General features: G+C 40.9%; 1 protein-coding gene and 1 long non-coding RNA gene across 5 annotated transcripts in view; one reads left to right on the top strand and one right to left on the bottom strand.

Annotated features, from left to right (window-relative positions):
- Positions 1 to 1,312: 1,312 nt before the first annotated feature.
- LOC136695583 (uncharacterized) lies at positions 1,313 to 12,270 on the top strand. The gene is made up of 3 exons (XR_010802312.1): positions 1,313 to 1,414; positions 7,304 to 7,550; positions 12,199 to 12,270. It is a non-coding gene; the product is annotated as an uncharacterized lncRNA (long non-coding RNA).
- Positions 5,901 to 13,379, bottom strand: part of banp (BTG3 associated nuclear protein) — a 37,111-nt gene continuing 29,632 nt past the window's right edge. For all 4 annotated transcript variants that reach the window (XM_066667921.1, XM_066667924.1, XM_066667923.1 and 1 more), the window contains 2 exons: positions 11,438 to 11,578; positions 5,901 to 7,462 (listed from right to left, as the gene is read on the bottom strand). In XM_066667921.1, coding sequence (XP_066524018.1) covers positions 7,340 to 7,462; positions 11,438 to 11,578 — 264 coding nt within the window. In that variant the 3' untranslated portion in view covers positions 5,901 to 7,339. The remainder of the gene's footprint in view (positions 7,463 to 11,437; positions 11,579 to 13,379) is intronic.

The following is a 13,379-nucleotide window of genomic DNA, read 5'->3' as shown; positions in this document are numbered from 1 at the left end:
AAACCCCACATATCCAAGCTGTTTCTCAGCTTGTAAGGTGCAGCTGGTGTGTCTCAAACTCTGAGTGAGCTGACTAAGCATCTTCCCCCTCCCTCCATCAAACTTCTCCCACATCCAGCTCTCCATCCACATATATCAAACCAGGTAGGCTATCATTTTTAACTTCTTACGCACGTCCTACAAACTTTAATAAGTTTAAACAGCGTGTGTATGAGAAAAAAATAAAGTGAGGTCCCCAGGTTTAGTGGTTGTGGTGGAAGAGTAAATATTTAAAACGATGCCAAGTTGGTGAGAAAAGTTAAAGCGGCTCAGGCTCACCCTGACATTCCAGTAGGCTCATTTTCAAAAAGAAAAGGTTTCTTAGACGAAATAAAGCAACTCGTCAAAGCTTCTAATGTTACCGTTCTTTCGTCAACGGTATTTTCGTTAACAGGACACGGCGAGCTAGAGGAGCGATATTAAAAGCAGTGTAGCCTTAACCCGGCTTTTTTGATGATGCTAAATGAACACCGGTCGACTGAACCTGTCAAAGTTGTTAAATTCTCACGTCATCGCCTCCCGAGTTCACCGTAAGGACGCGCGCGGCTTTTTGTTTTATGTGAAGTCGCCCCCACTTGCCCCCACTTTTCTCTGCGCACAGAGTGGTCTATCTGCAGAGGTAACGTTACACTCACCCTCGTTCTCCACTTTCGAAAGGCAGGCTGAATGAAGGTGTTCCGCCGTTGTTTTCGAGCGCAGCGGAACAGCTCCTCCATGGCCGCTTAGCGAGCTCCCCTCTCCACAAACCCCCTCCCACTGACGGCGGAACAGTTAACCACTACATACCCAACTGCGGAGACGGACCCATTCACCTCACATCACCTCAGCGCGTATCCAGGCGGCACACGTTACAGCCAAATGGACCTCAAAAGAGCTGGGATGCCGTTTGTCACACCTAGTGGCATTATACATATATTTCAATTTAGCTAATTTTGCCAAGTACACATACACATTCCCCCTGCGGTGTAGAGTTTCCCTGTGAGGTTGTTCTTTATATAAAACTTGACATCATCTGTCAATATCTTGTTTTGAAACCACAGTTCATAAAATTCACAGAACACAAAACAAATCAGTGTTAATATGGGATGAAAGACCTTTGCTAGGACGATAACGAGATGTTATTCACCTCTTTGCCGAGTCTCTAAATGCACATTAGAAACTCGAAGAAAAACGATTGTAGCGTTCACGATCTCAGACGTACTGCCTGAAATAGCCGTTGGAGTTCTGTTGATTTTTGAAATAGGTGATTGCCGTGGCCGGTAGGTTGTTTTCAGTCACATTATAGCGAGGACTCTGTGAAGAGAGGCGATGGAATCAACGATGCTATGACATATTACGAGAGATGTACAAAAAGAGAGAGAGAAATGTACAAAAAGTAAATAACGTGTTGGAAGTGATGTTTCTGTTATGGGGATTTATAACTGAACTGTGTGACAAAATGTCCTTACTTTTCCCTTAAAAGGAACATTTACGATTGTGGGGAAAGCTCTGGCTTATTTGCGTTCAGAAGCTAGTTGTCTTTTATGGTGAAAATGTCTGTTTGAGGAAAAAAATAAGTTGTTTATATGTGGCATAAATTGAACATGTCTGTACGTTTTAATTCAGTTTGATTTACTACAGAATCTCAGTTTGTAAACCGACTGGTTTAGTTTTTTAGCACTTTGGTCTGGGTTCTTTATGCAGTTAGCCTTTTCCCAAGTTTGGACACATTTCAACCTTCATGAATATAGCTAATTATCTGCTCCTCAAAATCAGAATTTAAGAAAAATGGAAACATGACTCTTTATTCTTTATTTCTTTTACTGTTGATGATTATGGTTTACAGCCAATGAAATCCCAAAAGTTATTATCTCTGAAAATTAGAATAATCAACACAAAGCACCTGCAAATTTTTACTAAACCTTTAAAATGGTCCCTTAGACTGGTTCAGTAGGCTACACAATCTTGGGGAAGATTGCTGACTTGACAGATGTCCAGAAGTCAGTCATTAACACCCTCCTGCTGTATTTAAGCATATTAATAGAAGGAAAAAGTGTGGAAGAAAAAGGTTCACAAGCAATGGGGATAACAGCAGCCTTGAAAGGATTGTCAAGAAAAGGCCAATCAAAAATTTGGGGGAGATTCACAAGGAGTGAACTGCTGCTGGAATCAGTGCTTCAAGAGCCACCACACACAGACGTGTCCAGGACATGTGCTACAACTGTCACATTCCTTGTGTCAAGCAACTCATGACCCAGAAACAATACCAAGGGCCAAGGAGAAAAAGGACTGTGCTGTTGCTCAATGGTCCAAAGTCTTGTTTTCAGATGAAAGTAAATTTTGCATTTCATTTGGAAATCAAGGTCCCAGAGTCTGGAGGAAGAGTGGAGAGGCACACAATCCAAGCTGCTTGTGGTCTAGTGTGAAGTTTCCACAATCGGTGATGGTTTGGGGAGCCATGTCATCTGCTGGTGTTCGCCCACTGTGTTATATCAAGTCCAGAGTCAGCACAGCCGTCTACCAGGACATTTTAGAGCATTTCATGCTACCCTCAGCTGACAAGCTTTACGGAGATGTCATTTTCTAGCAGGACTTGGCATCTGCCCACACTGCCAAAAGCACCAATACCCAGTTTAATAACCACAGTATCACTGTGCTTGATTGGCCAGCAAACTCGCCTGATTTAATCCCCATAGAAAATCTATAGGGTATTGTCAAGAGGAAGATGAGAGACAACAGACCAGTAATGCAGACAAGCTGAAGGCCATTATCAAAGCAGCCTGTGCTTCCATAACAGCAGTGAGCTTTGTGGTAAATACAGTATCCTTGCTACTGAACTCCACATATCCTGGTCCTTTGGTGCCTAATTAATCATTTCCCACCAAAACCACGGGAGATCTGTTTCCTTTGTTTATGAATTGCAAAGTTATAAAAGATCCATTAGGAAATTAGTTTTTTTGATGGTTTATCAGGGTGACAGACATATGGAAGTTAGTTATAAGGAGCAAATGGTGTATTTTCCTGTTATATATTCTTAAAATGTCATATTTTTATAAACCAATGAGTCTAAAAGTTTTCAAGGCAGTACTTATTGCTAGCATTTATTCCATAAAGCTAGCAAGGTTGTTTGGAATGAAGGGCATGCTGCATGTTTGTCATGCTTTTGACCAGAGTAGCCTCAGTTCTGGCCACAAGATGCCTGCAACTGGGCAGAATTGTCAGATTCAATTGCTCTGGTCGCTCCTTATACCACAGCTTGAACATGAAACGTGATGAACAGTGGCAAATTTTAAAAGAACTCTCGTGTGTTGTCTTTTGCGGTTATATGGACTCTTCCATTGCCCAGTTGTGTCCAAACTGATGTATTACTGCAAAGATTGAGGACAGTAATCATTACAAGAAGCTCAGCAAATGAACTGGAAGGTTTGGAGTGGTCTCCCTTTTCTTGACCTTGGAAGCTGTGCTGTCCACCCCAGTCCCCTTATGCTAAATGTATGTGGATCAACATCAACACCTGCAAGAAGGTTGCCCAAACTGACTTAGTTCAGAATAGGTTGAACTAGGCTACCAAAATACTTAATTACATTGAGAGTACAGTGGGCCACATTGATTGAACAGCCTTCTAAAGGTATTGACCCTAGCTGGTTCTAGGCCAATATCACAGAGTGGTTGTTGCATGAGGCCCCAATGGTAAACCCACTGGTGCCCGTGGGGAACCAGAAAACCTAAAGCCTTTCTTGACCTACTAGTACAGCAATCAGTGACTCATATGATGCACCATTAGACAGTTCGATAGATGTATAATATATATGCATTGATTCAAATATGGCTCAGAGAAACAGGGTGTGATGTCCATAAATGGTGCTGCTTAGAGATGGAGAGTATGATGGAAACCAAGATTTTTTTACTATGCAAACCCCAACCTTGATTATCCATGTAACAATGTGATTTGAGTTCTCTTATGAGGATGTAAGCCACTCTGAAATGTATGTGAGATCTCATCACGTACCATGAACCACCAAGATTACTCAGATCTCAGGGCGCCGGCCTCTTACTAGTACCCAGAATTGATATGACTTCAGCGGGGGGTGGCTTTCTCCTACAAAGCCCCTCAGTTTTTGGCAACTAACCACTTCTACTTTAAGGTTGTTGTTTCAGGAACTCATGGACATGGGGAATCATGGTAAACTCGTATGATGTGCTCTGCACTGCTGTGCTCACAATTTCTCTTGTTTGAGGATGGTGGAGTGGACAGATTTCATTGTCCGAGGATGCTCTGTCTGTGTTCCTTCTGATTTCCCTCCTTCCAGTCTGTTAAAGTCAGATATGCCACTACACTAATGAAAATATTCAAATATGCTTTCCTACTGCACTCAACCAAACTAACTGCATTCTTTGGCCCACTCATGGAAGATTGTTTGCTGGATTCTCCTGCACTCTACACCAGACCAGACCAGCTGCTCACCTCCAGCTACAGCTGCCAGCCTCTGACCATTCACCATGATCAACTACACTGAAGTAGATATGGACTCAGATTAGCAACAGGCTGACTGATGCTTCCAGTCTGATGCACTGTCATTATGCCCCAGATTAATGGCAATATTATTATTATTACTATTATTATTGTCCTGTATCATAATGACACTTAACTGGTGATCATTTAAATTTTTATCAGTAGTTTGATCAGAGGATGATGGATCCCCTTTGTGAGTCTTGGTTCCTCCCAAGGTTTCTTCCTCCAGCCTCGAGGGAGTTTTCCTTCCCACTGTTGCCTTCAGCTTGCTCACATTGGGCTTTGATTCAAATGTTCTGTTCTGATACTAAATATGTAAAGCTGCTTTGTAACATCAGTTGTAAAAGGTGCTATAAAAATTTGATTTGATTTATAGTATTGTGATAATACCATACTGTGAGATTCCCTGTGATTTCCAGCCCTGCCTGTGACCATGGAAGTGATTCGAACACTTGAATTCAATGATTTGGATGGGTGAGTGAATACTTTTGACATTATAGTGTACTTCTCCTGTTAATGGGCTCTATCCACTCTGCAGAAGGTTTTGCAAGGCAACACTAATTGTTCTTTGGACCTACAATGAAGAGAAGTGCTGTGGGATCATCAGGCTTCTGACCAGGGTAGCCTCGGGTCTGGCCGCATGGTGCCTTTAACTGGAGTGAACTGTCCAACCCTATTGCTCTGGCTGCACCAAAATGTACCAAAATAAATGAACATGAATCATTAAGAAGTGGCACTGTAAATGCTCTGGTTGTACTCTGTCCTTAATTCACCTCTAAACTTCTTGTGTTTATTTATCATCCCTGGACACAAATCACTAAGATATTTTTAAAATTGTTTGGACCTTTGGGCCATTCAGACTGCACTTATCAGCTAGATATCCCTTCCAAGGTTATAAACTGAAATGAGGGAGAGGGATGGACAAACAGTACAGAGGAATCCAAGCTGTAAGTGGAGAGCCAACAAGGGAGGGCAGGGGTGTGTGCTTGGGATAAGGTGTGAGAGGTCTGAGTGGGTGTGCTGGACAAGCCTGAGAGAAATAATATACGTCTCTCCTCCTCCTTTTTTACAGATGTCAGTCTCTCCATAACTTGTGTACCAATCATTTATTTTCCTCTTTTAATCAGTTTGTCAGTACCATATCCTCAAGCCCTAAGATAAGCCGTCTCTGGCCTACAGCCCAGGTTGTTAAGCTGAAAAAAGCAGGCTGCTCCAATCTGGGACATTCTTTTTTTTTCGGCTAATATAATGGCTAAGTCCCAATACAAAAGAAAGGCCCCAAAAGAAAGAAAGGAGAAAAAAATAAAAAAAAAAAAAAAAAACACCAGCATGGAGCAGAAGGGAGATTACAAATTCAGCTCTGCCAAGACTGCCCCAATACATGAGAGGAAGAGAGTGAAACACAGACAGACAGAAATGCATGAGAGTACAGAATCTGAGGAAGAAAGAGGTTCAGCAAAGGTCCTGGAAAGATAGAGGGAGGAAGCCAAACAGAGTGGTAGAAAGTCACACAGAGACCAAGGGAAAACAAGAGGAAATAAAGAGATGGTTTTATCAACCTTCAAATGAACTGTTTCTTGCAAGCATTCCAAAATACACCATTACATCACACAGTGCGTGGGAACTCGTGCTTTAGTTCCAAAACTATTTTTTTTTTTATCTCTCCCCAATTTTTTAAAACCCATCACCAGAGTCTTACTTCTTCATCTGGAATACACTATCTATCTGTTTCTCTCCCTCTCTCTCATTTAGCACAACCAGTTCTCTGAAACATAAAATTAACAGTCTGTTTAACAGCATTCACAGTTACAGAACTCTGGCCCAGCACTCCACAGCCTACTGAATTTTACAATGCACCTTATACATACGTTCCATACATATTGTGCATGTTTAATGAATAGCTTCTGCCTGCTACTGTTCTACTCTCTGACAAGATGAGTGCAGGACTCGTACATGGCAACAACAGTCATTTATTTCTTCACACGCACACATAGATTAACAAAATGAACAAAAAAAAAGATTTTTGTAATTTGTGTACATTGACACGTTTATGTCCATTGCCAAATACATATAATACATATCATATTTTGTATGTACTCATCAACTCTCTCTAAAGACGGCCACAAAATACTTCTGCTTGTGACCATAAAGAATCAAAAATTAGCAAATGACTGTCATGGGATAACCATCAAGATCACATGAGCCAGGGTAGGTGCAGGGCAGACCCTTTTAGGAACTGAAAAGAATGACCAAAAAAGGAACAAATCATTAAAAGATTTGTACTGGTTTCTCACTAAAGGCTCAAGCAGATCAGAAATCAAAACCTCAGAGATACATGACAAGTAAAGCTCTCATTAGCAGACTTTACAGAAAAGCATTTTGTGCCCTAATTAGAAGGAGATTAGATGAACTGCTTAAAGATTTAATGGCTAGGCATGTTCCTCAAAGCTCTAGTTAAATAAACCCATCCTGTGTAGCAATGGAGCTGGGGTGATGGGCCACAGATGCACAGGGAAAAAAAAAAAATAAAACTCTTCCCTTGTCTACTTCTGGACCAGAGCCTGTAACACATGCAGCACTGATGAGCTCGCAGCACTGTCAACGCTGCTAGTGTGTTACTAAGCTGGACGGCCTTCTTAACGGGCTGTGATTGTCAGGAGTTTGCCAGTGTGCAATTATTTGAATGTAGTCTCTTTGCCTGGGTTTGGCTTACAGCTGCAGCCTCAAGTCATTGATTTTGCTTGAACCATGCTTGTGTGTGTGTATGTGCAGGAGTATCATAGTTTGCAAGAGGAAGCTCAAGATGTCTCAGGTGCCCACAGTGTTGACAGGCATCTGGATCTGGACCACTTCACCGTTCTCACTCTGCTGTATCTGAATGGCCTCCTTCACCTCCATCTCTGCTTGAAGGGCTGAGGTTAGTGCTTCTGCCTGAAAGGGACAGAGAGAGAGAAGATGAATGAAGATACAGCTGACAGATACCGATGAGTGTAATAGAAAACAAGCGAAGCAAAGTGAAGTAGGTAAACGAGACTCTGTTGCTGTATACAGTCACAAAAACACTGTCAACACATACATTCATTGAAGTGAGAGCAGCTGTTTGCATAATGTAGTAGCACAAAGTTCATTCACTTAAAATCACCATCAGCTTATCTGATATCTTTATCAATACTCCATTGTTTCAGAGCCATTGTAGTAAAGCTTCACTGAACTCAACTACACTGAAGAGAGGTTGGATTACGGCTATGCTTTATCTCTGTCAGCCCAATAAAAACAGTGTGTGTGAGGTAGAGCAAGAGGGATGAGGATGAGTCACATCTGAGAATGGAGTGTGTTGAGTGAGTCATTCCTTCCTCACACATTCGCCAGGGGACTCAACTGCACACCTGCACAGCATAGAGAGTGAGTCTACATTTGAGGACGAGGACATGGCCCAGGCTCTTAGTCTGATTCACTCTCTCTATAAGCTGTAATTGCTACACAGATTTGCTTCAGCTCAGAACTATGTAACTACAGTCCCCAAAGATCTGAAGTTATAAAACGTTGCTGTTTTGACATTATGCACAAAATGGGTGCGATCAGTGTGTTCTACTTTCCAACATTAAACGCTGGAATTCTGCCTGTTCCACAAGGGGGCGGTCATAATGATTTCTGCTAACATATGCAAGGTGAAATTAGTATTCATATACCCCGGTAGTCATGGAAGTATTCTCACAGTGTTTGATTATGAGCATATGAGATTAATCCTCAGAAGAGAAATCAAACTAAACTGGTTCTGCAAGAACAGCAGTAACATCTGGAATCCAACAGAATGCTTGTCTCAAACACTCCACAATGCCAATGAGTGACAATCAGAGCTTGGCACATGTGCGCGCACACACACACACACACATACAAAAACACATACACACACACATATCTCTATTTAACTCCAGCGAAACTCAGGCCAGCTTTTCTGTCCAGTGTTGGAACATGACCCACTGCTGACCCGGCATCAGGACAGTGTAAGCGCTTTTAACAATATTCATTCTGTCAAAATTCATCTGAGCTGTACAGGGAACAGTGCTTCCTGCCCGGAAACGTTTCTTTGGTTCTATCCATTTTGTTCTTTTGTGATCCAGATTGTGTTATGGAAACTATTAAATAAAGAATGGCAAAAAATGTTGGGGTAAATAAATAAAGAAGAATCATGTAATTTTTCAAGTGCTCATGTAAATGCTACCACATGTTTTTTTGAGACAGATGAGAGCGATTCTCATAGTTCTGCACTTAATACACTATGGAGAGCTGAACAGCCATGCTGACCTTATGACCTTGGTGGAAGAGGCCAGTAGGAGCACAGCTGAAATGCTGTCTCTTTCAGGTACTCTGTGCAAACAGAGAGAAATGGTTCTTGAATGTTTGTAAAGGAAATGTTCAACTGGACCCTTAACCTTAAAATCATCCAATGTTCTGTTTAACAAATATGGACCCATTTATTTGACAATTCTATGCTTTTTTTGTAATGCAAGAGTGTACTGATGGCTTTCTAAGACGAGATGATTATTTTGTTAGACTCTGTTATATTCAAGAACCCTCCTTCAACTATAAGTATGACCAATTCTACAATCCACCGTCAAGCTGCTCTGACACGATGGTGGATTTCTCAAGTCATGTGTCCACAGCAACCTATTTTATCCCTTTGTGTGAGGTCAGAATGTGTTACCTCACAGAAGAGTAGCCATCTGTAAATGCAGATTTCTGTTTGTTATATATGTATACTATAGTCTGTTCAACCTGATAATCTTTGACCATTAAACAAGTTCCAGATACCTCCAAAGTATAAACAAACATGATTGCAGCAATATCTCCAACGAAAGCCAGACGACCCAGCACAGCAGATCTCAATACACGGGGTAACGGAGAACACGGTCTCTCGTGCACTCATGTCATCATAAAACACTTATAATGATTTTCTTGCGCTGAGGCAATGTGGCCCAAGTACACGGAGCTTTAGAACTATGAAGGCAGGGGCATCCATTCCAGGAGGGCTGTGACTAAAGCCTGGGCCTGCGGGTGGGGTCTGGTCTGGGGAACTCTGCAGGGGACGCAACCTATCACGTAGTTTTTCTCACACACTAACTCTCTGACCTTGGCACAGTGAACTGAAAATTGATGAGAGGCTGGATGCTAATAGCCAGCCAATGCTTGAGTGTATGTGTGGACTAAGGGAAAATAGCAAGAGACTTTGAGAAGAATTTAAGATGATGACTGTTAAACAACCAAGCTTAGTGCTGAGTTAACAACTCATTAAGAGCTCATATGATGCTGGACTACTATGCTATACTTTCTGAATGTTCCTCAGTTCAAGTCTTGTGTAATCCTCTACAAATAGGATATATATATATATATATATATGGAATATATGGAAATCATGATGCCTAATACCGCAAAAGGAAAGTATGGACATAATGGAAAAGAAATTAAGTAAAATCTTAAAACATCAAGCAATGACAATGAGTGCGTGAGAGAGGCCAAGACATTTAAAGGCTGTGCATCTTCTCTGAATTCCAGTCATGAATCATCAAGGAAGAAAAGCTGTTAGTATATTTTTGTAATGCCTTTTATTTACAAGAATGTTCCTGACAAGGAGTAAGGGATGTATTTTAACATAAAGCAATTACTAGGGAAAGCTTAGGAATGACATGACATTTCAAGTTATTCTGACCACAGCATAACCCCAAGGTCTAGCCAGTTGTTTTGCTTTTGCCTTCCTGACCACTTTAAAGGCTTCATCTGGATGGAGTGCTCTCCCTTCCTCTTTTGACATGGCCTGCATTAGCCTCCATCAGCATACCAAGACATTTTAGAGCTCAAATAATAATTACTACTTTCACTGCTTCTAACATTCCAAATTTTACATGCTTGTACACTATTGTGAAATGTTTACAGAATAAGGAGGGTTTTTGAATAGGAGTGAATCACTTTTTGGACATGGAGATTAATGTAGCCCCTTCAGTTCTAGTCAGTGTTGAGGTTGGCCTGGAGCCTACCCGGAATCATTGAAAGCAAAGCAGGAACACAGCCTGGACAGGTCTCCAGGTCATTACAGGGCAGGGCCAATATACAAATATCATGAAGTCTTAAGTTATATCATGTAAATATTAACAAATCTCCTAAATCATCTTGTAGCTGTGAATTTGTGTGTGTGTGTGTGTGTGTGTGTGTGTGTGTGTGTGTGTGTGTGTGTGTGTGTGTGTGTGTGTGTGTAAAAATGTGGCCCTTGAATTTTTGAAATCTGATAATGGCATCATAAGGAAATGATTAGAGCATTTCCACTGATACAGGGGTAGGGCTTGTGCAATGTGCAGCTAGAAAAAAGGGGTGAAGAGGGAGAAACTGGAGGCTATTTATTATTCCTTGCAAAAACAAACTAATGTGATGTGCTGATTAGCAGAGCTGAATGCAGGAGTAGTTCACCTCTTGGTTCAGTACAGCTCTGGAAACCACACGGCAAGAAGGCAGCCAGGGCTCCAGGCGTTATGTAAATTACAAAGACCAGAGCTTTCACATGTTGCTTTTCAATCCTTCTATATATATCTACATGTAAAAGTGTTTCAACTGACAGATTCCCAGTAGTGTATCACAAACGTTTTAAATACATCCAAATGTCTGCAATTTCACTGGTCCAAACCAAATACTTTATAATACTTCATACACAGACATTGGGCAATAGGCATGGTGACATGTGACAAAACCTGTTTTGGCAATAGATTCACTATACCTGAATTTACTAATTAAAAAGAGTGTCTGGACCATTTTGCCACCAAGTAATGTATATGAAATAAGTGTAAGTGGTGGTGCAGTGTATGAGAGATTGCTATTATATAGTGAAGTATGTATAGGAGTGTGTGTACATTTCCATACCTGGACAGCACCTGTGTGGTCAGTTACAGGCCCCAGCTGAACATATTGAACTTGGATGTCATTGCCTTGCAGAGGAGATGCCTCCACTGCTCCTGTCCCATCAGTAGATGCTACTGCAATAAGCTGAGGCCCTCTCAAAACCTAAAGACAGAGAAATATAGACAAAAAAAAAAAAAAAAGACAGAGCAATGAATATTTGACTGTGGAGATAATTTACTGACGATTCTATATTAATTAAATACACTGTGTTCTTCGCTATTAAAAAGAAGATCCTTATACTTTTCTCATAACGTCATTCAGTTAATGCTTCTCCAAGATGATAACTGGAGAAATAAGCTCACTACAAACTATTTGCACCACCCACACTCCCAAATTCAAAAGTGATTCACAATCCCTGGCCCCACCGAAATACACATCCATTAGCTTTAGCTCTCACAGCATGTGAAGGAAACATAAAAGCTGTTGTGTATTTTTTTTTTATCAAAATCATTACAATGCATATATATGTGCACAGGTACATGTGCTCTCTCTATCACAAACATTCACCCTCTCACACATATTCGCAGTCTCTCTTCAGATAACTTCAGCCATCTCTTGCACTGGTAATGCACTGGAGGAAATGTAAAGCAAACACTGGCAGGCAAGGCCTTTCTGGGCCACCTCAAGAGTCTTGGCTGTGCAGAACACCAGAGAATTGAGAGATCACTTTCAACTTGTAGTAAGACTGCCATTGCATAATTTTTTTCTGATTCTTTTTCCAGATTCCACAAGGGCACCTCCACATAGCACAGGTGCCACAGGGTGAGCAGGTGCAGATCACACAGAACAGTGACGTAAGCATGCATTCTTTCTGTTTAGCTTTTCTAAATTTGTCTTCTCACTTGCACTTGCTCTCTCTAAAATACAAACACATACATACACCCATCACTAAACATTATAGTTAAAATGAAAACCAGTAGTGCTTCTGTACATTTAAAAGCTAGAAATAATATTAATGTGTGCAAAATGTGCAATTATTTGTCATTGTACAACGTACAATGAAATGCATCTTCTGCATTTAACCCATCTGTGGCAGTGAACACACACACACACACACTAATGCATTAGGGGCTGTGAACACACACCCAGAGCGGTGGGCAGCCATCCCCGGCGCCCGGGGAGCATTTGGGGGTTCAGTGCCTTGCTCAAGGGCACTTCATCCATGGATGTTCCTGCAGGTCTATGCATCTGGGGTGCTTTCACACATGCCTTGTTTGGTCCCGACGTTCAGTCTGAACCAATGGGCAAAATTTGGTCAGACCAAAAAAGGCTTGCTCCAGATCAAACGGAATAAAGGTCTAGTCTGAATTAAGCTGGAAAACACTTCTTTGGATGGTTTAGACTTTCGTAACAATCACAGGAAGTTGGACGTGAGCAGGTGATTTATTCACTAGTTTTACTCCAAGAAGATCAGAAAACATATAAAAACCTTTCATTTATTTGAATACCATAACAATACCATGCTCTTTTAGTGAAAATTATGTCATCAATAAACAGTGGACATCATTTGATATGAAAGTTTTTCAGTGTTCTCATGTGTATAAATATTCAAATTTGTACACAAGTGAGAATAAAATATATCCCCTCTCTCCAGTCTCACACATTTACTGTGTTTTTAAGTTGTGTTTTCATTTAGAGAGGCACTCAGTAGCGTAGAAAGTGATGATTGTCTGATTTCGGACACAGAAAAAAAAAACAGCCACTGCAGCAAGTTCCACCATTTAAACTGGAATAAAAATTGTGGATAAGGAGCTGATAAGTAAAAATTGTAAAAGTAAGCAATGTATGTGTTTGTGTCTTAGGTAAGATATAATCATGATCTGAGTCACAAATAAATAGTTGTAGTAAATAATATAAATGAATTTGTTTATTCAGACACATTGCCCACTACAAACCAATCAGT

The sequence above is a fragment of the Hoplias malabaricus genome, chromosome 4 (assembly GCF_029633855.1).
Source record: "Hoplias malabaricus isolate fHopMal1 chromosome 4, fHopMal1.hap1, whole genome shotgun sequence".
Taxonomy (NCBI): Eukaryota; Metazoa; Chordata; class Actinopteri; order Characiformes; family Erythrinidae; genus Hoplias; species Hoplias malabaricus.
Note: the sequence above shows the minus strand (reverse complement) of the source record. Positions and strands in the feature narration are given on the sequence as shown.